Source organism: Oncorhynchus clarkii, chromosome 17 (genome assembly GCF_045791955.1).
Source record: "Oncorhynchus clarkii lewisi isolate Uvic-CL-2024 chromosome 17, UVic_Ocla_1.0, whole genome shotgun sequence".
In the NCBI taxonomy this organism is placed as follows: Eukaryota; Metazoa; Chordata; class Actinopteri; order Salmoniformes; family Salmonidae; genus Oncorhynchus; species Oncorhynchus clarkii.
In genome coordinates, this window is record NC_092163.1 from 77,960,736 (window position 1) to 77,988,235 (window position 27,500).

At 42.4% G+C, this 27,500-nt stretch overlaps 1 protein-coding gene across 1 annotated transcript in view; it reads left to right on the forward strand.

Annotated features, from left to right (window-relative positions):
* LOC139371449 (acid-sensing ion channel 1-like) overlaps positions 1–27,500 on the forward strand; it is a 453,322-nt gene that overhangs the window by 422,769 nt on the left and 3,053 nt on the right. The window contains exons 6-9 of the mRNA XM_071111871.1: positions 13,133–13,189; positions 15,563–15,716; positions 23,753–23,844; positions 27,209–27,288. Of these exons, the coding sequence (XP_070967972.1) occupies positions 13,133–13,189; positions 15,563–15,716; positions 23,753–23,844; positions 27,209–27,288 (383 nt within the window). The remainder of the gene's footprint in view (positions 1–13,132; positions 13,190–15,562; positions 15,717–23,752; positions 23,845–27,208; positions 27,289–27,500) is intronic.

Genomic DNA, 27,500 nt, shown 5'->3' on the forward strand with positions numbered 1-27,500 from the left:
CTATGGCATAAGGGGACGACGAGAGGATCAGAGGCAATCCGTAATTTAGATTAAGACATTAATGAGAGAGATAGGACGGACATAGTCAATGTAACTATTTGTTCAGCACTTTTGAAATGTACAGCAGAATTCAGATCATGGGCCGTTCTTACAGTATTCTCCCTGTACACCAAGTCAGAACCGTAGGATAAATAAAGGGGGCATATCAGCAGACAATGAAAGCTCTTACAATATTCAATGATTACAGGATATAGGCTACATGTGCACCACCAAGTCAGAACAGTGGGCTAAGTTATGAGGGGAAATGGACCAAATTATTAGGGTGAGGCACATTGGCTACCAACAGCTTACTACACAACATACACTTAGTATTACTTTCTTAGCTACAGTATACACATCTCCCTGGCATATTACATAATTTATGCCGCAGCATACAGTATATTTTTGGACCTTGTTGTGCTGTGCTCACTTGAACAGGGAGGTGGCATGGCGGTCCCTCGTGGGCAAATCTTGTCATCAAACTTTGTCATAAAAATCTGCCGTTCTCTGGATTTATGGTGCTTTCAAGACAACTGGGAACTCTGAAAACAAATGAAAAAATCACGTCTTCAGGTCGGAGCTCTAGAAAGAGGCCCGAATTTACGACTTCAAATTCTGAGTTGCATGACCATTCAAAACGTATTTGCACAGTCAGAGCTAATTTTTTTCCTGAGTTTGTCTTGAACTCACTGAACTCAGATTGTCTAGTTCTGAGTTAACAGTTGTATTGAGCCCTGCAGAAATCAGGCTGGATTGACAGCATGGCCAATGTTGAATGTTTATCATTTTAAGCTTGGAAAAGAGACCCTTAAACCCAGAATTGGGTCCACACACCCACTCCACTGAATAGCAGGCTAGTGATTGCTTTGCAATGCATGCAGTTCGTCACGGATTCCTTCCAAACAACTCATTGTTAAATTTGCGATTTCTGACTTGTGTCATGTTTATGGCCAATGGCCGATGAGCACCGATACGTTTTATCTATAAATTATCTTTATTATTTATCTTCATGCAACAAAAAGGATTTGCAAGTAGATTGTTGACTTGATTTATGATGACTGATAGCTACGATTTTGAAAGTATGATGTTGACATGATCAGTCCAATCAAATCTACTGTAGATATAACATGATTTGACATAATTGTATCTGTGGCCAATGAAATTGAGCCTTCTTGGATGGGCACTTCTAATGTAAATCTATGGCAGCACCTTTATCTCTACCCTTAGATTGGGCAGTCACGTAGTGTCCCCAGGAGTGACAGAACACTGAGCCAATCACGGCGCAACTAAATAACTTAACTAACCCCTACACTCCATATTTTCCCGCTGACTGGCCAACCACTACAGAAAGCACTGAGCTAGGCTGAAACACCTGCATTTTCGAGCTGCCTTACTCAAGAATACAAAAATGTAATTTAAAGACCAAAAAACGGACAGCTTTGCAAAATAGTTGGGAAGAGATTTTCGATGTACCCATTATGAATTGATACGCAAAACAACGCCGGATTCAAAACTTCAAATTTTTCAATAGAATTTACTATACAAAATTCTTGCAACCAATAGAATGTTATATATATGGGGGATACAATTTTCCCAGCTCTGCAGATTTTGCTGTGAGGAGGCAGAGTCATTAGATCATTTGTTTTGGTGCTGTAGCTTGGTCATAGGTCCAGGGATGGCTGAAGAATTTTAACATTTGCCGAGAACTAACGCTGCAGATAGCCACTAACGCTGCAGAAAAGCCATAGTAAATCAATCAATAATATAATAATTATTTTAGCAAAAATGTTTATTTTTAATGTACAATCTGTAGAAGCTATGAGAATAAAAAAGGTTCAGTACTTTTGTGAAGCATCACAGCACAGTTGAAAAATATATGGCAAATAAAAAAACGAAATGGATGGTGTTAAGAGATAGATGGGAGGGGTTGAATGGAGCTGAAGGATGGGACTGGATGGTGTTAAGAGATAGATGGGAGGGGTTGAATGGAGCTGAAGGATGGGACTGGATGGTGTTGAGAGATAGATGGGAGGGGTTGAATGGAGCTGAAGGATGGGACTGGATGGTGTTGAGAGATAGATGGGAGGGGTTGAATGGAGCTGAAGGATGGGACTGGATGGTGTTAAGAGAATAATGGGAGGGGTTGAAGGGAGCTGAAGGATGGGACTGGATGGTGTTGAGAGATAGATGGGAGGGGTTGAATGGAGCTGAAGGATGGGACTGGATGGTGTTAAGAGATAGATGGGAGGGGTTCAACGGAGCTGAAGGGTGGGACTGGATGGTGTTAAGAGATAGATGGGAGGGGTTGAATGGAGCTGAAGGATGGGACTGGATGGTGTTGAGAGATAGATGGGAGGGGTTCAACGGAGCTGAAGGGTGGGACTGGATGGTGTTGAGAGATAGATGGGAGGGGTTGAATGGAGCTGAAGGTTGGGACTGGATGGTGTTAAGAGATAGATGGGAGGGGTTGAATGGAGCTGAAGGTTGGGACTGGATGGTGTTGAGAGATAGATGGGAGGGGTTGAATAGAGCTGAAGGTTGGGACTGGATGGTGTTAAGAGCTAGATGGGAGGGGTTGAATGGAGCTGAAGGATGGGACTGGATGGTGTTAAGAGATAGATGGGAGGGGTTCAACGGAGCAGAAGGGTGGGACTGGATGGTGTTGAGAGATAGATGGGAGGGGTTGAATGGAGCTGAAGGTTGGGACTGGATGGTGTTAAGAGATAGATGGGAGGGGTTGAATGGAGCTGAAGGATGGGACTGGATGGTGTTAAGAGATAGATGGGAGGGGTTCAACGGAGCTGAAGGTTGGGACTGGATGGTGTTAAGAGATAGATGGGAGGGGTTGAATGGAGCTGAAGGATGGGACTGGATGGTGTTAAGAGATAGATGGGAGGGGTTGAATGGAGCTGAAGGTTGGGACTGGATGGTGTTGAGAGATAGATGGGAGGGGTTGAATGGAGCTGAAGGTTGGGACTGGATGGTGTTAAGAGATAGATGGGAGGGGTTCAACGGAGCTGAAGGGTGGGACTGGATGGTGTTGAGAGATAGATGGGAGGGGTTCAACGGAGCTGAAGGGTGGGACTGGATGGTGTTAAGAGATAGATGGGAGGGGTTGAATGGAGCTGAAGGATGGGACTGGATGGTGTTGAGAGATAGATGGGAGGGGTTCAACGGAGCTGAAGGGTGGGACTGGATGGTGTTGAGAGATAGATGGGAGGGGTTGAATGGAGCTGAAGGTTGGGACTGGATGGTGTTAAGAGATAGATGGGAGGGGTTGAATGGAGCTGAAGGTTGGGACTGGATGGTGTTGAGAGATAGATGGGAGGGGTTGAATAGAGCTGAAGGTTGGGACTGGATGGTGTTAAGAGCTAGATGGGAGGGGTTGAATGGAGCTGAAGGATGGGACTGGATGGTGTTAAGAGATAGATGGGAGGGGTTCAACGGAGCTGAAGGGTGGGACTGGATGGTGTTGAGAGATAGATGGGAGGGGTTGAATGGAGCTGAAGGTTGGGACTGGATGGTGTTAAGAGATAGATGGGAGGGGTTGAATGGAGCTGAAGGATGGGACTGGATGGTGTTAAGAGATAGATGGGAGGGGTTCAACGGAGCTGAAGGTTGGGACTGGATGGTGTTAAGAGATAGATGGGAGGGGTTGAATGGAGCTGAAGGATGGGACTGGATGGTGTTAAGAGATAGATGGGAGGGGTTGAATGGAGCTGAAGGTTGGGACTGGATGGTGTTGAGAGATAGATGGGAGGGGTTGAATGGAGCTGAAGGTTGGGACTGGATGGTGTTAAGAGATAGATGGGAGGGGCTCAACGGAGCTGAAGGGTGGGACTGGATGGTGTTGAGAGATAGATGGGAGGGGTTGAATGGAGCTGAAGGTTGGGACTGGATGGTGTTAAGAGATAGATGGGAGGGGTTGAATGGAGCTGAAGGATGGGACTGGATGGTGTTCAGAGATAGATGGGAGGGGTTGAATGGAGCTGAAGGATGGGACTGGATGGTGTTAAGAGATAGATGGGAGGGGTTGAATGGAGCTGAAGGTTGGGACTGGATGGTGTTGAGAGATAGATGGGAGGGGTTGAATGGAGCTGAAGGTTGGGACTGGATGGTGTTAAGAGATAGATGGGAGGGGTTGAATGGAGCTGAAAGGTGGGACTGGATGGTGTTGAGAGATAGATGGGAGGGGATGAATGGAGCTCAAGGGTAGGACTAAACAAGATAACCAATGTAAAACATACAGGGTCTGTAAAATGTATATCGGTTCAGAAATGTTGTGAAATAGCACAGTTACAAATATAAATCAAACTGGATGGACATCAGAAATAGGAGGAAGGACTAAAAACAAACAAAATATAACTATTGTAAAATAGATTGAGTGTAAGATGTATAAAGTGAAGGTAGAAGCCAAAGTGTTTATTAGTTTACTCCAATTGGGGGATCGGCGGTAGGGTTTGCGGGGAATAATAATAAAAAAGGTATATTATTTTTAAAAGTATGTATGTCTATATAGGTATGTGTATGTATATATGTGTATATATATGCATATATGCATGTGTGTATGGATATATATATTTACCCCAAAAATATATGGGGGATTGGAAATGATGCAGACAATTACATTGATGGAAGCAACGATCTTTCCGAAATATTAAAGCTGATCCTCCCCTTAAAATGAAAGACAATGTACAAAAGAAAGAGACCATGTTTGTTTGGAGGCTTTATTAACTCAAAGGATTTGTATATTTGTTTTTACATTGTTTGCAAATTGATTTTTGACACGCATTTTTGACTGGCATTAATATGCCAAAATAGCATGCAAAACAGACAACCCATCTGCCCTGAATGACGGGTCGTCACTGCCCATATTACAAAAGTAGAAAATGCTATTCTGTGCTAGAAATAAATATTACAAAACATCGTCTGGGACAGTTGTGGGATGCGATAGATCCTCATATTAAAACATAGTCTGGGACTGTTGTGGGATGCGATAGATCCCATATTAAAACATAGTCTGGGACAGTTGTGGGATGCGATAGATCCCCATATTAAAACATAGTCTGGGACTGTTGTGGGATGCGATAGATCCCATATTAAAACATAGTCTGGGACAGTTGTGGGATGCGATAGATCCCATATTAAAACATAGTCTGGGACAGTTGTGGGATGCGATAGATCCCATATTAAAACATAGTCTGGGACAGTTGTGGGATGCGATAGATCCCCATATTAAAACATAGTCTGGGACTGTTGTGGGATGCGATAGATCCCATATTAAAACATAGTCTGGGACAGTTGTGGGATGCGATAGATCCCCATATTAAAACATAGTCTGGGACAGTTGTGGGATGCGATAGATCCCCATATTAAAACATAGTCTGGGACAGTTGTGGGATGCGATAGATCCCATATTAAAACATAGTCTGGGACAGTTGTGGGATGCGATAGATCCCATATTAAAACATAGTCTGGGACAGTTGTGGGATGCGATAGATCCCAAATTAAAACATAGTCTGGGACAGTTGTGGGATGCGATAGATCCCATATTAAAACATAGTCTGGGACAGTTGTGGGATGCGATAGATCCCCATATTAAAACATAGTTTGGGACAGTTGTGGGATGCAATAGCTCCCCATATTAAAACAACCACAAGCATCAAAACCACTTTGTTGCGCAATATGGTTGACGCAACAGACCAGAACGTTTAGCTTAAAATGTTGATGAACTATTAGGCTATTTCTTCACATTATAAGAGCAGCAATGCGAACACAGTAGTAGGTTATAAGCATGAATGTTCCATTAGTGTAAAACACCATTATCAAAAGAGACTGCAAATACAATTATACATGTAATGTTTTTATTATAAAGGTGAACTCACACGCTGCTTATATATACTAGTTAGGCTCTACACCCCTTGTTAATACCAGTTAGGCTCTACACCCCTTGTTAATACTAGTTAGGCTCTACACCCCTTGTTAATACTAGTTAGGCTCTACACCCCTCTTGTTAATACTAGTTAGGCTCTACACCCCTTGTTAATACTAGTTAGGCTCTACACCCCTTGTTAATACTAGTTAGGCTCTTTCACCCCTTGTTAATACCAGTTAGGCTCTACACCCCTCTTGTTAATACTAGTTAGGCTCTACACCCCTTGTTAATACTAGTTAGGCTCTACACCCCTTGTTAATACTAGTTAGGCTCTACACTCCTTGTAAAGTGGATTAATCTGTTTCATTTGAAGAAGTTATTTGGCCACTTTAGTTGTGATTACAAACCTCATTGAAACATATGGGCCTATGGGCTAGGTTACATGAGGTGTGATACTAACCTTATTAAAACATATAGGCCTATAGGATAGAATACATGAGGTGTGATACTAACCTTATTAAAACATATAGGCCTATAGGATAGAATACATGAGGTGTGATACTAACCTTATTAAAACATATAGGCCTATAGGATAGAATACATGAGGTGTGATACTAACCTTATTAAAACATATAGGCCTATGGGAATACATGAGGTGTGATACTAACCTTATTAAAACATATAGGCCTATAGGATAGAATACATGAGGTGTGATACTAACCATATTAAAACATATAGGCCTATAGGATAGACTACATGAGGTGTGATACTAACCTTATTAAAACATATAGGCCTATAGGATAGACTACATGAGGTGTGATACTAACCTTATTAAAACATATAGACCTATGGGCTAGAATACATGAGGTGTGATACTAACCTTATTAAAACATATAGGCCTATAGGATAGAATACATGAGGTGTGATACTAACCTTATTAAAACATATAGGCCTATAGGATAGAATACATGAGGTGTGATACTAACCTTATTAAAACATATAGGCCTATAGGATAGAATACATGAGGTGTGATACTAACCTTATTAAAACATATGGGCCTATGGGAATACATGAGGTGTGATACTAACCTTATTAAAACATATAGGCCTATGGGAATACATGAGGTGTGATACTAACCTTATTAAAACATATAGGCCTATAGGATAGAATACATGAGGTGTGATACTAACCTTATTAAAACATATAGGCCTATGGGAATACATGAGGTGTGATACTAACCTTATTAAAACATATAGACCTATAGGATAGAATACATGAGGTGTGATACTAACCTTATTAAAACATATAGGCCTATGGGATAGAATACATGAGGTGTGATACTAACCTTATTAAAACATATGGGCCTATAGGATAGAATACATGAGGTGTGATACTAACCTTATTAAAACATATAGACCTATAGGATAGAATACATGAGGTGTGATACTAACCTTATTAAAACATATAGACCTATAGGATAGAATAAATGAGGTGTGATACTAACCTTATTAAAACTTATAGGCCTATGGGATAGAATACATGAGGTGTGATACTAACCTTATTAAAACATATAGACCTATAGGATAGAATACATGAGGTGTGATACTAACCTTATTAAAACATATAGACCTATAGGATAGAATACATGAGGTGTGATACTAACCTTATTAAAACATATAGACCTATAGGATAGAATACATGAGGTGTGATACTAACCTTATTAAAACATATAGGCCTATGGGAATACATGAGGTGTGATACTAACCTTATTAAAACATATAGGCCTATAGGATAGAATACATGAGGTGTGATACTAACCATATTAAAACATATAGGCCTATGGGCTAGAATACATGAGGTGTGATACTAACCTTATTAAAACATATGGGCCTATGGGAATACATGAGGTGTGATACTAACCTTATTAAAACATATAGACCTATAGGATAGAATACATGAGGTGTGATACTAACCTTATTAAAACATATGGGCCTATGGGAATACATGAGGTGTGATACTAACCTTATTAAAACATATAGGCCTATAGGATAGAATACATGAGGTGTGATACTAACCTTATTAAAACATATAGGCCTATAGGATAGAATACATGAGGTGTGATACTAACCTTATTAAAACATATAGGCCTATGGGAATACATGAGGTGTGATACTAACCTTATTAAAACATATAGGCCTATAGGATAGAATACATGAGGTGTGATACTAACCTTATTAAAACATATAGGCCTATGGGCTAGAATACATGAGGTGTGATACTAACCTTATTAAAACATATAGGCCTATGGGCTAGAATACATGAGGTGTGATACTAACCTTATTAAAACATATAGGCCTATAGGATAGAATACATGAGGTGTGATACTAACCTTATTAAAACATATAGGCCTATGGGCTAGAATACATGAGGTGTGATACTAACCTCATCAAAACATATAGGCCTATGGGCTAGACTACATGAGGTGTGTGACTATGATTAGAAAAATAAAATGTATTCTTTCTTATGCTGGGCATCACTCACAAAGTGATAATATGTCATTGATAGGCTTATATTGTCACCCATCAGACTATTCTTGATTTAAATCTTCTCTTTACTTAGACTAAATAATATATGTTTGAAATGTGTTAGAATTTAGAATGGACTAATATCATGCACCTGTATCGAAACAGGGGCAGGGGAAAAAATACATGTCACCTATAGAGAATGGAGGACACTTTTCCCCTGGTTCATTTTTATTCCAGCCAGGTTGGCTATACTACTGTTGTAAAGAGAAGCAATGTGCTTAATATTAGAAAAGTTGATGAATAAATATAGCAGGCCTAGCCTATAGAAAGCTGATGGGATCCTCTTCTTTTTAATGGAGACCAGACCATCACTCTGTTTTCTTGTATGATTGCATAGCCTATAGAGATGTTGAGCAACATGAGCTCATGGGATCTCATGAAGTGATTGATTAGATTTTCGATCACATTAGCATTGATGTCAGAGTGATTAGAGGGACAATAGAGTGCTGAGTACCCGGCAGTTAGGAAGTTTGGTAGACTACTAATGACCATCAGCAGCATCAGAGCTTGGAGAAGCCTAATTACTGTGACTAAACGGTCACCTGAATTTCATGACTCGTGACCGCTGGTGTGGCGGTAATACAGACAACAGCCCTACCCCCTACTGTACTGGTGTGGTCGGTAATACAGACAACAGCCCTACCCCCTACTGTACTGGTGTGGTCGGTAATACAGACAACAGCCCTACCCCCTACTGTACTGGTGTGTGAGGCCATTCACAACCAACCTACATTCATTATATTCTTTAAAATTATAATACAACTATTGGTTAAATTGCCATGCCAACTATTTGCCCTGCCAGCCCATTCCACTATTTAACCCTGTCTCGTCCTACGGTCTGAGAGGACATATCACTACACCTCAACCTCCCCTGCAGCTGTTCTGCAGAAAATCATCACATTCCCAAGCATTTCTCTGCCGCTGCCACCACAACCTCTAACTTCTGTGACTTTACGATCCATTTCTGAAGTACAATTACCAACCAAGGCTATGAATGCTTAAAAGCCCACCTTACTGAGGCACATATTCTTCCCATCACTCTCTCTTGTTCTCTGCCTATTCACAGGAATCCTCTCAGTATCCCTCACCCTGTGCCCATCATCCTCTATCACTCTCTTTACTGCTTTGGCATAAACACTTTCTGTAACCCTGGTAACTTATATCTGAGAGTATGCAGGTTTTCTCTCCTCCCTTGCACTTGATTGAGGTCACTAATTAGTAAAGAACTCCCCTCACCTGGTTGTCTAGGTCACAGTAAGGAACTCCCCTCACCTGGTTGTCTAGGTCACAGTAAGGAACTCCCCTCACCTGGTTGTCTAGGTCTCAGTAAGGAACTCCCCTCACCTGGTTGTCTAGGTCTCAGTAAAGAACTCCACTCACCTGGTTGTCTCAGTAAGGAACTCCCCTCACCTGGTTGTCTAGTAGGTCACAGTAAGGAACTCCCCTCACCTGGTTGTCTAGGTCTTTAGTAAAGAACTCCCCTCACCTGGTTGTCTAGGTCTTTAGTAAAGGACTCCTCTCACCTGGTTGTCTAGGTCTCAGTAAGGAACTCCCCTCACCTGGTTGTCTAGGTCTTAATTGAAAGGAAAAAACCTGCTGGCAGTAGGCCCTCCATGGAATGAGTTTGACACCCCTTGCTTAAATGTGTCATTTGTAATTTGGGTGAACTATCCCTTTAACTAATCATATGTCTTACCTAAACTTAACCCAACCCCTAACCCCAATCTTAACCAATCACATTTATTTTCCAAACTTAACCAGTCACATTAATTTCAGCCCTAGACGCAGAGCTGCCCCATAAAAATAGATAGAGATCAATACTTTGAATTTTTTTTTTTTTTTTTAATTGCAAGGACACTGATATTGCGGTGGGACTTCCTATTGGTTAAGGAAGGATCACATGATTCCATCCAGGTCATCAGGAGGGATCAGCCAATGAATTATGCTCATTCCATAACTGCAGGTGGCAGAAAAATCACCAACCTTGTCTTTATACCTGTTCAAACAACAGCCTCCAGGTGGCAGTACGCCCCCCTTTCAGTTGGATTACCATCTCATAGAAATAGTAGAATAATAAAATGCACTACTTTAAAATGGAGATGGCCTCAATGGCGCTGCCCGTGCTCTCACAGATGCCACAAAGGGACAGATCCAAAGAAGAGTCATCTGACTAAGTCTATGAGCTGTCCCTAGAAAAATATAGAATGTTGGAAAATTCCACCTACCATGTGCTTAGTCATCCTCTTTGTCACTCACTATAAACCGCCATCTTCTCTGTTACTGACACTATGGGGAATCATGACTCCGCGTTCACGTGCTAGTGGGAACCAGGAAATTGACATTTCCGACATGCTAACTGGTTTGAATGCTGCATGAGTTTAACTACAACCTAATAGCAAGTCTAAAACTTCAGAGTTTCCTAGTTCCGACTAGCACGTGAACGCGGCATATGTCATCGTCTCTGTTGTCACTGACTCTGTAGGGAACCATGACTCAGTCATCCTGTATGTCACTGACTCTATAGGGAACCATGACTCAGTCATCCTGTATGTCACTGACTCTATAGGGAACCATGACTCAGTCATCCTGTATGTCACTGACTCTATAGGGATCCATGACTCAGTCATCCTGTATGTCACTGACTCTATAGGGATCCATGACTCAGTCATCCTGTATGTGACTGACTCTATAGGGAACCATGACTCAGTCATCCTGTATGTCACTGACTCTATAGGGATCCATGACTCAGTCATCCTGTATGTCACTGACTCTATAGGGATCCATGACTCAGTCATCCTGTATGTGACTGACTCTATAGGGATCCATGACTCAGTCATCCTGTATGTCACTGACTCTATAGGGATCCACGACTCAGTCATCCTGTATGTGACTGACTCTATAGGGATCCATGACTCAGTCATCCTGTATGTCACTGACTCTATAGGGATCCATGACTCAGTCATCCTGTATGTCACTGACTCTATAGGGATCCAACAAAACTATTAAAACAGATTTTGTTCAGTGGGGTTAGTTGGCACATGCTGCAATGGAGTTTTTATCTCAACTCTCAAATCATATCACATTTTATTTGCCACATACACATGGTTAGCAGATGTTAATGTGAGTGTAGTGAAATGCTTGTGCTTCTAGTTCCGACAATGCAGTAATATCTAACAAGTAATCTAACAATTCCACAGCAACTACCTAATACACACAGATCTAAAAGGGGTGAATGAGAATATGTGCATGTAAATATATGGATGAGCGATGGCCGAGCGGCATAGGCAAGGTTTGTTGAGTGTGATGGATTGTGTATCTTAGAGACAGAGGTGACTAGGCTGAAGATGAGAAAGACAGAAAAAGTAAAGATTCTATTTTCCCGCAATCTCTTGTTAAAGGGGTAGTAGCAGACTAGATTGGTTGTGCTGGATTTGTCAGAACAATTGTTATGCCGATGTTTGTCAGCCTAATTAGTGTTAAGGGCCAGCCATACAAAACTTGTTCTACTTAATTCCCGATTAGACCCATCAAATTGTGGAATATAATTTGTATTGTGGTTATAGAAACCATGGTTGTCAGCCAAATCAATGCTATCTTAATGTGCAATCTAGATTTTATTCTGAATTGCTCCTATAACCAGCACGCACGTGTAATTGGTGCTCGTTTGAAGTAACAGTTTTATTTTAATTTTTTTATTTTACCTTTATTTAACTAGGCAAGTCAGTTAAGAACAAATTCTTATTTTCAATGACGGCCTAGGAACAGTGGGTTAACTGCCTGTTCAGGAGCAGAACGACAGATTTGTACCTTGTCAGCTCGGGGGTTTGAACTTGCAACCTTTCGGTTACTTGCAACCTTTCGTCTACTTGCAACCTTTCGGCTACTTGCAACCTTTCGGCTACTTGCAACCTTTCGGCTACTTGCAACCTTTCGGTTACTAGTCCAACACTCTAACGGGGTCCCAGTAACAGTCTCAACAGTAATTATTCTGAGAGACACTTGTCCTCAGAGTATCCATCAGTCACCTGCACTGTGAAGGAACCATCCTCCATACTGTCCCAAAATGGCAGCCTATTCCCCTATTCCCCTATTCCCCTTTGGTGCAGAAATGTTTGACTAAAAGGGGCCTCTGGTCAAAAACGTAATGCACTATCTAGGGAATAGGCAGTCGTCTGGGACCCCGTCCTCCTCTGTAGCTTCTGTCATGATCTCATTCGTCATTCCTCACCTGATCTGCCAGGTGGTACTGGATATGAACAGTGTGGCTGGGATGTGAATAAGTGTAGTTATATGACGGAATCGGGCGCTAATTCACTGTATCTCTGGACATCAGGTTGTTGTGGTGTGTCTCTAACTGTGTTGTCGCTGATCGAAGAGTTTGTGCAATCTAGAGAAAATGAAAGGACATCCCCGTGTTAACGAAATCAATGAATTACATTTCATCAGGAGATTAGATCACATTTTAGGGAGATGTTTTCTAGGCAGATGAGACAGACCAGAGAAAGGAAAAAGAAGTGTTGTAAAAATGCCAAACAAGTCCCTCTTCATCATCTTCCTACTCTTCTTCATCCAGGACGCTGTGTTCTGTCTCTGTTATGTCTTCATCCAGGACGTTGTGTTCTGTCTTCCTCAGGAGATGCCCCTTACTGTACCCCAGAGCAGTACAAGGAGTGTGCCGACCCTGCCTTGGGTAAGTTAAACCTCTGTCTGGCTGGCTGTCTGTCTGGCTGTCTGTCTGGCTGTCTGTCTGGCTGTCTGTCTGTCTCTCTCTGTTTTCTCTCTCTTTCTCTCTGTTTCTCTCTCTCTCTCTCTCTCGCTTTCTGTTTTTCTCTCTCTGTCTGTCTCTCTCTATCTCTCTCTCTTTCGCTCTCTCTCTCTCTCTCTGTCTGTCTCTCTCTATCTCTCTCTCTTTCGCTCTCGCTCTCTCTCTCTCTCTGTCTCTCTCTTTTGCTCTTTCGTTCGTTCTGTCTGTCTGTCTGTCTGTCTGTCTGTCTGTCTGTCTGTCTATTTTTCCGCTTGATCCTTTGAAATTGTCCCGTGTCTTTCTACCTAATCAGGGCTTTGTCTGCTTCTCACAATAAGCTCTCAGTCTTACAGCAAAATTAGATGTTTATCCACATTTCTCCAAACGTCAAATTTCTAAGTTGCTCTCATAGTCTCACTGCATAATTTCATGTTTATCCACGTATTTCAGATTTGCTGCAAAAGTGAAATTTAAAAGTGTTTTTGACACCCTGGGTTCATTTCTCCTGTTCAGTATGGTTCTGTTTCGAAGTCATTCTTGAGTGATCTGCCTGGTTTCTCATGACCTTACTGTTGGTGCTTCAATCCAATGCAATACATTATTAGAATAAACACTCTTCTTGCTTCTTGTCTTTATAACTCCCCGATGTATTGGTTTTTTATTCCATCGCTTGATCTTTGGTTATGCTATTCTGTTCTATTCTATTCTGTTCTGTTCTATTCTGTTCTATGCTATTCTGTTCTATTCTGTTCTGTTCTATTCTGTTCTATGCTATTCTGTTCTATTCTATTCTGTTCTATTCTATTCTGTTCTATTCTGTTCTATTCTATTCTGTTCTGTTCTATTCTGTTCTATGCTATTCTGTTCTGTTCTATTCTGTTCTATTCTGTTCTATTCTATTCTATTATATTCTGTTCTATTCTGTTCTATTCTATTCTGTTCTGTTCTATTCTGTTCTATGCTATTCTGTTCTATGCTATTCTGTTCTATTCTATTCTGTTCTGTTCTATTCTGTTCTATGCTATTCTGTTCTATTCTGTTCTGTTCTATTCTGTTCTATTCTATTCTGTTCTATTCTATTCTATTCTATTATATTCTGTTCTGTTCTATTCTATTCTGTTCTGTTCTATTCTGTTCTATGCTATTCTGTTCTATTCTGTTCTGTTCTATTCTGTTCTATTCTATTCTGTTCTATTCTATTCTGTTCTATTCTGTTCTATTCTATTCTGTTCTATTCTGTTCTATTCTATTCTGTTCTATTCTATTCTGTTATATTCTGTTATATTCTATTCTCTTCTATTCTCTTCTATTCTGTTCTATTCTGTTCTATTCTATTCTGTTCTATTCTATTCTGTTCTATTCTGTTCTATTCTATTCTGTTCTATTCTATTCTGTTCTATTCTGTTCTATTCTATGCTATTCTGTTCTATTCTGTTCTATTCTATTCTGTCCTATTCTATGCTATTCTATTCTGTTCTATTCGATGCTATTCTGTTTTATTCTGTTCTATTCTATGCTATTCTGTTCTATTCTGTTCTATTCTATTCTGTCCTATTCTATGCTATTCTATTCTGTTCTATTCGATGCTATTCTGTTTTATTCTGTTCTATTCTATGCTAATTTGTTCTATTCTGTTATATTCTATGCTATTCTGTTATATTCTATGCTATTCTGTTCTATTCTATTCTGTTCTATTCTATGCTATTATGTTCTATTCTATTCTGTTCTATTCGATGCTATTCTATTCTGTTCTATTCTATTCTGTTCTATTCTGTTCTATTCTATTCTGGTATATTCTCTTCTATTCTGTTCTATTCTGTTCTATTCTATTCTGTTCTATTCTATTCTGTTCTATTCTGTTCTATTCTATTTTGTTCTATTCTATTCTGTTCTATTCTATTCTGTCCTATTCTATGCTATTCTATTCTGTTCTATTCGATGCTATTCTGTTTTATTCTGTTCTATTCTATTATGTTCTATTCTATGCTATTCTGTTCTATTCTGTTCTATTCTGTTCTATTCTATGCTATTCTATTCTGTTCTATTCTATGCTATTCTGTTCTATTCTGTTCTATTCGATGCTATTCTGTTTTATTCTGTTCTATTCTATTCTGTTCTATTCTATGCTATTCTGTTCTATTCTGTTCTATTCTGTTCTATTCTATGCTATTCTATTCTGTTCTATTCTATGCTATTCTGTTCTATTCTATGCTATTCTGTTCTGTTCTATTCTATGCTATTCTGTTCTATTCTATGCTATTCTATTCTGTTCTGTTCTATTCCATTCTATGCTATTCTATTCAATTCTTGTGTCCTTAGACTTCCTGGTGGAGAGGGATAATGACTACTGTGTGTGTGAGACGCCCTGCAACATGACACGCTTTGGAAAGGAGATGTCCTTCGTCAAGATTCCCAGTAAGGCCTCAGCCAAGTACCTGGCCAAGAAGTACAACAAGACTGAGCAATACATTGCGTAAGTTTACCTGGCTGCTCCTTATCCATCTGTCAGGTGTGGACGTTTAAAGGAAAGACAATGTGAAGAATCATGTAGCACTCTCTGTAAATTGATTTCTTGTGAAAGGTTAAAGTTGTATTGCGAAAAGGATCATCATGAAGACTTTAGATGTAGTCACCGTGACAGTCGGTGATTAAGATGACACGTTTCTTATTTAAAGGTTAAAGAGTTATTCCATTCCCTCAGACAAATTCATCATCGGCATCATCTAAATTCTCAGTGGATAGAAAAGGGATCCTTCTCATCCTCCCGTCTGTTTAGAGACAGATCAGATTGGAATTAATTTGCATGAATAAATATGTCTTGAGAAAGAGAGGGAGAGAGAGCGAGGGGTGTGTGTGTGTGTGTGTGTGTGTGTGTGTGTGTGTGTGTGTGTGTGTGTGTGTGTGTGTGTGTGTGTGTGTGTGTGTGTGTGTGTGTGTGTGTGGGTGCAAAGGGGGGGAAACTTTCCAGTAATGTTCCATGGGAAGTTAAACCCGGGATTTTGAGGAATTTTGTTTAAATTCATCAAAAAAAGTTAGCTTATAACACTGAACCTTTTTTGTGGGATACAGATAAGGCCAAGGTCTTGTGGCATATTTTGGTTAAACTATAACCTCTGCATGCACAGTGCATTATTCCATCACATGTGCAGCTGATTCTGAAGATCTTACACACTAATGAGATGCTATTCAGCCCACACTACTACACTGTCTGAGCCAAGGACTACATGTTTTCTGGTAAGGGTTGATTACAATACTGGGTGGGGTGAATATATTGTATATGACAATCATGATTTTTTTGTTAACTAGTAAATAGTAGCCTACAGCAAAGTGTGTTTAAATCATTTCTAACTTGCTACCAATTGTTGCTACCATATGGGTTTTTAGCTTGGTTGAGCCTGCTAACTGAGGAGTGTTGATTCACCTGTTTCCATACATACAAGCTTTGTACATTTGCAAATACTGTGCCAAATCATATGTGAAGAATGCAACAAAGATGCAGAATCATCTGGCCAAGTGCATAAAGTTCCCTCGGCGCTCACAACAAACAACCTCTGACAAAGTCCCTATACTTCTATTCGAGGTGAAAATGATGAATCAGATACCTTATCGATAGCAACAGCTCATGGTCCTCCTGGAATCAGAAGTTTTTTTTGACACAATGGAGGAACGTAGTCAGAGAAATAACAATGAATGTCTTGCTCGAGCTGTGTGTGCAACTGGTTCACCTCTGATGCTCACAGGCAGTGTGTATTGGAAGAGATTTCTGAATGTTCTTCACCCAGCATACACCCCTCCAACCAGACATGCTTTATCTACTCATTTGCTGGATGCAGAGTTCAACAGAGTTCAAGTTGAAGGTCAAGCAAATCATATAGAAAGCAGACTGTATTGCAGTCATCTCTGATGGGTGGTCGAATGTTCGTGGGCAAGGAATAATTAACTACATCGTCTCCACCCCTCAACCAGTATTCTACAAGAGCACAGACACAAGGGACAACAGACGCACCGGTCTCTACATTGCAGATTGGCTAAAGGCAGTCGTCAATGACCTTGGACCACAGAAGGTATTTGCACCGGTGGCAGACAATGCTGCAAACATGAAGGCTGCTTGGTCTAAAGTGGAGGAGTCCTACCCTCACATCACACCCATTGGCTGTGCTGCTCATGTATTGAATCTGCTCCTCATGGACATCATGGCACTGAAAACAATGTATACACTTTTCAAGAGAGCCAAGGAAATGGTTAGGTATGTGAAGGGTCATCAAGTTATAGCAGCAATCTACCTCACCAAGCAAAGTGAGAAGAGTAAGAGCACTACATTGAAGCTGCCTAGCAACACCCGTTGGGGTGGTGTTATCATCATGTTTGACAGTCTCCTGGAGGGGAAGTACTCTCTCCAAGAAATGGCCATATCACAGTCTGTCGATATACACAGCTGTAATGATTTTCGTTGGTGGAAGAAGGAGTAGACCAAAGCGCAGCGTGGTACATGTCCATGATAACTTTAATAAACTGAACACTGGATACAAACGAACAAGTGGGTGGGCATCTGTCCGCGGTGGCGGCTCTGGCGCGGGACGTGGACCCCACTTCACCTTAGTCTCTGCTCACTTAGGTGGCGCCTTTGGAGCGGCGACCCTCGCCGCCGTCCTCAGACAGCAGACCCCGAATAGACGGGAGACTCCGGCAGCGCCGGACAGGTGGGAGACTCTGGAAGGAGTCGCAAGTCCGGCAAGTGCGGTGGGGTGGAACAGACCGCACTGGGCTGTGCTGTCGAACCGGGGACACCGTGCGTAGGGCTGGTGCCATATACCCTGGGCCGAGGAGACGCACTGGAGACCATATGCGCTGAGCCGGCTTCATTACTCCTGGCTCGATGCCCACTCTAGCCCGACCGATACGAGGAGCTGCGATGTAGCGCACCGGGCTATGCGTGCGCACTGGGGACACTGTGCGCCTCACCGCATAACACGGTGCCTGCCCGGTCAACCTCTCGCCACGGTAAGCAAGGGGAGTTGGCTCAGGTCTCCTACCTGACCTACCAAGACATTTTTGGGGCTGCCTCTCGTCCCTGTTGCGCTGCCGTGCTAACTCCTCATATCGCCGCCACTCGGCTTTAGCTGCCTCCAGCTCTTCCCTGGGGCGGCGATACTCCCCAGCCTGGGCCTCCCGGGTGGCGCAGTGGTTAAGGGTGCTGTACTGCAGCGCCAGCTGTGCCACCAGAGACCCTGGGTTCGCGCCCAGGCTCTGTCGTAACTGGCCGTGACCGGGAGGTCCATGGGGCGATGCACAATTGGCCTAGCGTCGTCCGGGTTAGGGAGGGTTTGGCCGGTAGGGATATCCTTGTCTCATCGCGCACCAGCGACTCCTGTGGCGGGCCGGGCGCAGTGTGCGCTAACCAAGGTTGCCAGGTGCACGGTGTTTCCTCCGACTCATTGGTGCGGCTGGCTTCCGAGTTGGATGCGCGCTGTGTCCATTCCTCCAGATAGCTCCTCTCCTCCTTTTCACGCTGCTTGGTCCTCTTTTGGTGGGTGGTTCTGTAATGATTTTCGTTGGTGGAAGAAGGAGTAGACCAAAGTGCAGCGTTGTACGTGTCCATGATAACTTTAATAAACTGAACACTGGATACAAACGAACAAGAGAATAAAGGACACACGAAACAGTCCGTATGGTGAAAACACTGAAACTGAAAATATCCACCCACAAACAAAAGTGGGAAAACATGCTACCTAAGTATGGTTCTCAATCAGAGACAACGATTGACAGCTGCCTCTGATTGGGAACCATACCAGGCCAAACACATAGAAATATAAACACACGAACAAAACATAGAATGCCCACCCCGACTCACGCCCTGACCAACCTCAAATAGAGACATAAAAAGGAACTAAGGTAGGTGACAACGTGACAACGGCCCCATCAAGAGGGTCCTCCTGGATGATGTATTTTGGGAGAGAGTGGTAAGCAGCCTGAAACTTATAGCAGTAGCCATTGGAAAGATTGAGGGAGACAATGCCATCCTGTCTGATGTTCAGAAACAGATACATAACCATTCATATCACACAGCTACATAACCATTCATAGTACACAGCTACATAACCATGCATAGGACACAGATACATAACCATGCATAGTACACAGCTACATAACCATGCATAGGACACAGCTACATAACCATTCATAGGACACAGCTACATAACCATTCATAGTACACAGCTACATAACCATGCATAGGACACAGCTACATAACCATTCATAGGACACAGCTACATAACCATTCATAGGACACAGCTACATAACCATTCATAGGACACAGCTACATAACCATTCATAGGACACAGCTACATAACCATTCATAGGACACAGATACATAACCATTCATAAGACACAGCTACATAACCATTCATAGGACACAGTTACATAACCATTCATAAGACACAGCTACATAACCATTCACAGGACACAGCTACATAACCATGCATAGGACACAGCTACATAACCATGCATAGGACACAGATACATAACCATTCATAAGACACAGCTACATAACCATTCATAGGACACAGCTACATAACCATTCATAGGACACAGCTACATAACCATTCACAGGACACAGCTACATAACCATTCATAAGACACAGATGTGTGTGTGGATAGACACTCAAAACACCAGATATTAAAACATTTACCTTTTGGTTTATCAGCTGTGTTGTTGATGGGGAAACTCATCTGGGAACAGCATCAGAGAGAAACAGCTGTGTTGTTGACGGGGAAACTCATCTGGGAACAACATCAGAGAGAAACAGCTGTGTTGTTGATGGGGAAACTCATCTGGGAACAACATCAGAGAGAAACAGCTGTGTTGTTGATGGGGAAACTCATCTGGGAACAGCATCAGAGAGAAACAGCTGTGTTGTTGATGGGGAAACTCATCTGGGAACAGCATCAGAGAGAAACAGCTGTGTTGTTGATGGGGAAACTCATCTGGGAACAGCATCAGAGAGAAACAGCTGTGTTGTTGATGGGAAACTAATCTGGGAACAGCATCAGAGAGAAACAGCTGTGTTGTTGATGGGAAACTCATCTGGGAACAGCATCAGAGAGAAACAGCTGTGTTGTTGATGGGGAAACTCATCTGGGGACAGCATCAGAGAGAAACAGCTGTGTTGTTGATGGGGAAACTCATCTGGGAACAGCATCAGAGAGAAACAGCTGTGTTGTTGATGGGGAAACTAATCTGGGGACAGCATCAGAGAGAAACAGCTGTGTTGTTGATGGGGAAACTCATCTGGGGACAGCATCAGAGAGAAACAGCTGTGTTGCTGATGGGGAAACTCATCTGGGAACAGCATCAGAGAGAAACAGCTGTGTTGTTGATGGGGAAACTCATCTGGGGACAGCATCAGAGAGAAACAGCTGTGTTGTTGATGGGGAAACTCATCTGGGGACAGCATCAGAGAGAAACAGCTGTGTTGTTGATGGGGAAACTCATCTGGGGACAGCATCAGAGAGAAACAGCTGTGTTGTTGATGGGGAAACTCATATGGGAACAGCATCAGAGAGAAACAGCTGTGTTGTTGATGGGGAAACTCATCTGGGGACAGCATCAGAGAGAAACAGCTGTGTTGTTGACGGGGAAACTCATCTGGGAACAACATCAGAGAGAAACAGCTGTGTTGTTGATGGGGAAACTCATCTGGGAACAGCATCAGAGAGAAACAGCTGTGTTGTTGATGGGGAAACTCATCTGGGAACAGCATCAGAGAGAAACAGCTGTGTTGTTGATGGGGAAACTCATCTGGGAACAGCATCAGAGAGAAACAGCTGTGTTGTTGATGGGAAACTAATCTGGGAACAGCATCAGAGAGAAACAGCTGTGTTGTTGATGGGAAACTCATCTGGGAACAGCATCAGAGAGAAACAGCTGTGTTGTCGATGGGGAAACTCATCTGGGGACAGCATCAGAGAGAAACAGCTGTGTTGTTGATGGGGAAACTCATCTGGGAACAGCATCAGAGAGAAACAGCTGTGTTGTTGATGGGGAAACTAATCTGGGGACAGCATCAGAGAGAAACAGCTGTGTTGTTGATGGGGAAACTCATCTGGGGACAGCATCAGAGAGAAACAGCTGTGTTGCTGATGGGGAAACTCATCTGGGAACAGCATCAGAGAGAAACAGCTGTGTTGTTGATGGGGAAACTCATCTGGGGACAGCATCAGAGAGAAACAGCTGTGTTGTTGATGGGGAAACTCGTCTGGGGACAGCATCAGAGAGAAACAGCTGTGTTGTTGATGGGGAAACTCATCTGGGGACAGCATCAGAGAGAAACAGCTGTGTTGTTGATGGGGAAACTCATATGGGAACAGCATCAGAGAGAAACAGCTGTGTTGTTGATGGGGAAACTCATCTGGGGACAGCATCAGAGAGAAACAGCTGTGTTGTTGATGGGGAAACTCATCTGGGAACAGCATCAGAGAGAAACAGCTGTGTTGTTGATGGGGAAACTCATCTGGGGACAGCATCAGAGAGAAACAGCTGTGTTGTTGATGGGGAAACTCATCTGGGAACAGCATCAGAGAGAAACAGCTGTGTTGTTGATGGAAAACTCAGATGTGGATAGAACTAGAACTAGGACTTTGTCCCAAACGATGCCCTATTCCCTATGTAGTGGTCTACTATTTAGGGAATTAGGGTGCAGTATGACAGTTTGACTTGCCTTGCAGTTGGATTCCTGTAATTCGATATAACACTTGTTTACCGGATGTTCCGAAACTAAATAATCCACTATGTGCCCCGAGGCCTTAAAATACAGTAATCCCTGCTTGATATTCTAAAGACAAGAGATGAGATAGATGAGAGAGGAAGAGAGAGAGAGAGCGGAAAAGAGAGAGAGAGACAGATAGAGATGAGGGAGAGAGATAAAAGAGAAAGGGAGAGAGAGACAGATAGAGATGAGAGAGAGATAAAAGAGAAAGGGAGAGAGAGAGAGAGAGAGAGAGACAGAGAGAGAGAGATGAGAGAGAAGGGGGAGAGGGAGAGAGAGATGCGAGAGAGAGATGAAAGAGAAAGGGAGAGGGAGAGAGAGAGAGACAGAGAGATTAGAGAGAGAGAGATGCGAGAGATGTTTCCCATACCAATAAATGCCTTCAAATTGAATTGAGAGAGAGAGAGAGAATACAATAGGGTGAACTCACAACATTTCCTCTGTTTGTTTCCTTTCTGTTTGTATCCTCTCTGTATGTTTCCTCTTTATGTTTCCTCTGTTTGTATCCTCTGTTTGTTTCCTCTCTGTATGTTTCCTCTGTTTGTTTCCTCTCTGTATGTATCCTCTCTGTATGTTTCCTCTGTATGTTTCCTCTATGTTTCCTCTCTGTATGTTTCTTCTGTATATTTCCTCTGTATGTATCCTCTCTGTATGTTTCCTCTGTTTGTATCCTCTCTGTATGTTTCCTCTCTGTATGTTTCCTCTGTTTGTATCCTCTCTGTATGTTTCCTCTCTGTATGTTTCCTCTGTATATTTCCTCTGTATGTATCCTCTCTGTATGTTTCCTCTGTTTGTATCCTCTCTGTATGTTTCCTCTCTGTATGTTTCCACTGTCTGTATCCTCTCTGGATGTTTCCTCTGTTTGTATCCTCTCTGTATGTTTCCTCTTTTTGTTTCCTCTGTTTGTATCCTCTCTGTTTGTTTCCTCTGTATGTTTCCTCTGTTTGTTTCCTCTCTGTATGTTTCCTCTGTATGTATCCTCTCTGTATGTTTCCTCTGTATGTATCCTTCAATGGCCTGTCCAAGCCAGAAGGAAATGAATTGAAGGCAATTGACACACATACATACTGCTCTAGAGATAGCCATGGTTATTCTAATATCCGAACGGACATTAGTATTCGATTACTTAATAGTAATAGGAGGGGGACAAACACATTATAAACAGGAAGTCATGCAGGGGAGGAGGGGGACAAACAGATTAGAAACAGGAAGTCATGCAGGGGAGAAGGGGGACAAACAGATTAGAAACATGAAGTCATGCAGGCGAGGAGGGGGACAAACCGATTAGAAACAGGAAGTCACGCAGGCGAGGAGGGGGACAAACCGATTAGAAACAGGAAGTCATGCAGGCGAGGAGGGGGACAAACCGATTAGAAACAGGAAGTCATGCAGGCGAGGAGCGGGAAAAACAGATTAGAAACAGGATGTCACGCAGGCAAGGATGTGGACAAAGCCTTGCCGTGCCAATCAATGTTTGGTGTTTTATGAGGGTATTAAGTGTGACGTGGACTTGGTGATGAGAGGTTTTACTTAAGATGCCGACTCCTGCTGTTGTGCCCTTGATCAAGACACTGAACCCCTAAACCCTAAACTGCTCCAAGGGTAGTGCCTGGTGGCTGACCCTGTGCTCTAAGGTCGGAGTGTGTCTTAGGGGGTTAGAATGAACCACAAAGACAAATAACTGTGTCATTTTACAATAGACAGTAAGTTATCTTCTCCTTCTTCCTCCCCTCTTGGTTGACAGTGATAACATCCTGGTTCTGGATATCTTCTTTGAGGCTCTGAACTACGAGACCATCGAGCAGACGAAAGCTTACGAGTTCGCAGGGTTGCTGGGTAAGAAAAACGCTGTTTTCACCAGTTGTATGGAAATTGATGAACAAAATTGCCAAAAACTGTTATTATACATTTTTAATTAGATTACTATAAACATGTTACAATTACATTCAAGTAATTTAGCAGATGCTCTTACCCAGATCGACTGACAGTGAGTGCATACATTTTGATACTTTTTATGTACTGATTCGCCAAACTTTTTCAATTATGTTTTTGCCCCTGAATTTAATAAAAATACTTTAATAATATTACTTCATTTATTGTGGAACCAATGTTTCAGGTTCCAGGAACCTAATGCTTTCTTCAGGAGTTCCCGTGTTCTGTATGTTTCATCGTCTGTATCGTGTTCTGTATGTACCGTGTTCTGTATGTTTCATCGTCTGTACCGTGTTCTGTATGTACCGTGTTCTGCATGTTTCATTGTCTGTACCGTGTTCTGTATGTACCGTGTTCTGTATGTTTCATCGTCTGTATCGTGTTCTGTATGTACCGTGTTCTGTATGTTTCATCGTCTGTACCGTGTTCTGTATGTTTCATCGTCTGTACCGTGTTCTGTATGTTTCATCGTCTGTACCGTGTTCTGTATGTACCGTGTTCTGTATGTTTCATCGTCTGTACCGTGTTCTGTATGTACCGTGTTCTGCATGTTTCATTGTCTGTACCGTGTTCTGTATGTACCGTGTTCTGTATGTTTCATCGTCTGTACCGTGTTCTGTATGTACCGTGTTCTGTATGTTTCATCGTCTGTACCGTGTTCTGTATGTTTCATCGTCTGTACCGTGTTCTGTATGTTTCATCGTATGTACTGTGTTCTGTATGTAACGTGTTCTGTATGTTTCATCGTCTGTACCGTGTTCTGTATGTACCTTGTTCTGTATGTTTCATCGTCTGTACCGTGTTCTGTATGTACCGTGTTCTGTATTTTTCATCGTCTGTACCGTGTTCTGTATGTTTCATCGTCTGTACCGTGTTCTGTATGTTTCATCGTATGTACCGTGTTCTGTGTGTACCGTGTTCTGTATGTTTCATCGTATGTACCGTGTTCTGTATGTTTCATCGTCTGTACCGTGTTCTGTATGTACCGTGTTCTGCATGTTTCATTGTCTGTACCGTGTTCTGTATGTACCGTGTTCTGTATGTTTCATCGTCTGTACCGTGTTCTGTATGTACCGTGTTCTGTATGTTTCATCGTCTGTACCGTGTTCTGTATGTTTCATCGTATGTACTGTGTTCTGTATGTACCGTGTTCTGTATGTTTCATCGTCTGTACCGTGTTCTGTATGTACCTTGTTCTGTATGTTTCATCGTCTGTACCGTGTTCTGTATGTACCGTGTTCTGTATTTTTCATCGTCTGTACCGTGTTCTGTATGTTTCATCGTCTGTACCGTGTTCTGTATGTTTCATCGTATGTACCGTGTTCTGTGTGTACCGTGTTCTGTATGTTTCATCGTATGTACCGTGTTCTGTATGTTTCATCGTCTGTACCGTGTTATGTATGTACCGTGTTCTGTATGTTTCATTGTATGTACCATGTTATGTATGTACCGTGTTCTGTATGTTTCATCGTCTGTACCGTGTTCTGTATGTACCGTGTTCTGTATGTTTCATCGTATGTACCGTGTTCTGTATGTTTCATCGTATGTACCGTGTTCTGTATGTACCGTGTTCTGTATGTTTAATCGTCTGTACCGTGTTCTGTATGTTTCATCGTCTGTACCGTGTTCTGTATGTACCGTGTTCTGTATGTTTTGTCTGTACCGTGTTCTGTATGTACCGTGTTCTGTATGCTTCATCGTCTGTACCGTGTTCTGTATGTTTCCTCGTCTGTACCGTGTTCTGTATGTATCATCGTCTGTACCGTGTTCTGTATGTACCGTGTTCTGTATGTTTCATCGTCTGTACCGTGTTCTGTATGTACCGTGTTCTGTATGTTTCATCGTCTGTACCGTGTTCTGTATGTACAGTGTTCTGTATGTTTCATCGTCTGTACCGTGTTCTGTATGTACCGTGTTCTGTATGTTTCATCGTCTGTTCCGTGTTCTGTATGTACCGTGTTCTGTATGTTTCATCGTCTGTACCGTGTTCTGTATGTACCGTGTTCTGTATGTTTCATCGTCTGTACCGTGTTCTGTATGTTTCATCGTCTGTACTGTGTTCTGTATGTACCGTGTTCTGTATGTACCGTGTCCTGTATGTTTCATCGTGTGTGTTCTCATCTTGTGTGTCAGGTATGTTTCATGTTTAATGTGTTTTCAGGTGATATTGGTGGTCAGATGGGTCTCTCCATGTGTTTTCAGGTGATATTGGTGGTCAGATGGGTCTCTCCATGTGTTTTCAGGTGATATTGGTGGTCAGATAGGTCTCTTCATGTGTTTTCAGGTGATATTGGTGGTCAGATAGGTCTCTCCGTGTGTTTTCAGGTGATATTGGTGGTCAGATGGGTCTCTCCGTGTGTTTTCAGGTGATATTGGTGGTCAGATAGGTCTCTCCGTGTGTTTTCAGGTGATATTGGTGGTCAGATGGGTCTCTCCATGTGTTTTCAGGTGATATTGGTGGTCAGATGGTTCTCTCCATGTGTTTTCAGGTGATATCGGTGGTCAGATAGGTCTCTCCGTGTGTTTTCAGGTGATATCGGTGGTCAGATAGGTCTCTCCGTGTGTTTTCAGGTGATATCGGTGGTCAGATAGGTCTCTCCGTGTGTTTTCAGGTGATATCGGTGGTCAGATAGGTCTCTCCGTGTGTTTTCAGGTGATATCGGTGGTCAGATGGTTCTCTCCATGTGTTTTCAGGTGATATTGGTGGTCAGATAGGTCTCTCCATGTGTTTTCAGGTGATATTGGTGGTCAGATGGTTCTCTCTATGTGTTTTCAGGTGATATCGGTGGTCAGATGGGTCTCTCCATGTGTTTTCAGGTGATATCGGTGGTCAGATGGGTCTCTCCGTGTGTTTTCAGGTGATATTGGTGGTCAGATGGGTCTCTCCGTGTGTTTTCAGGTGATATTGGTGGTCAGATAGGTCTCTCCGTGTGTTTTCAGGTGATATCGGTGGTCAGATGGGTCTCTCCATGTGTTTTCAGGTGATATCGGTGGTCAGATGGGTCTCTCCGTGTGTTTTCAGGTGATATTGGTGGTCAGATGGGTCTCTCCGTGTGTTTTCAGGTGATATTGGTGGTCAGATAGGTCTCTCCGTGTGTTTTCAGGTGATATCGGTGGTCAGATGGGTCTCTCCATGTGTTTTCAGGTGATATCGGTGGTCAGATGGGTCTCTCCATGTGTTTTCAGGTGATATTGGTGGTCAGGTGGGTCTCTCTGTGTGTTTTCAGGTGATATTGGTGGTCAGATAGGTCTCTCCGTGTGTTTTCAGGTGATATCGGTGGTCAGATGGGTCTCTTCATAGGAGCCAGTATCCTCACCATCCTGGAGCTCTTTGACTACCTATATGAGGTGAGCCTTCATTCCGTCTATGTTTCTTGTCAGATCTTTCTTCATTCTCGAATCCGGAAAGTTCCCTGAAGACGAACTTAGTTCTTTGCTCAAGTCTTGTTTTTTTGTTGCATGCATCTAGGCTCCCTAGAGAAAGTTCACCCCAGATTATTGTAGACTCACTGTATGTAAATATCCTTCACATGATTTCCTCCGTGCAATATGTCTAGTGA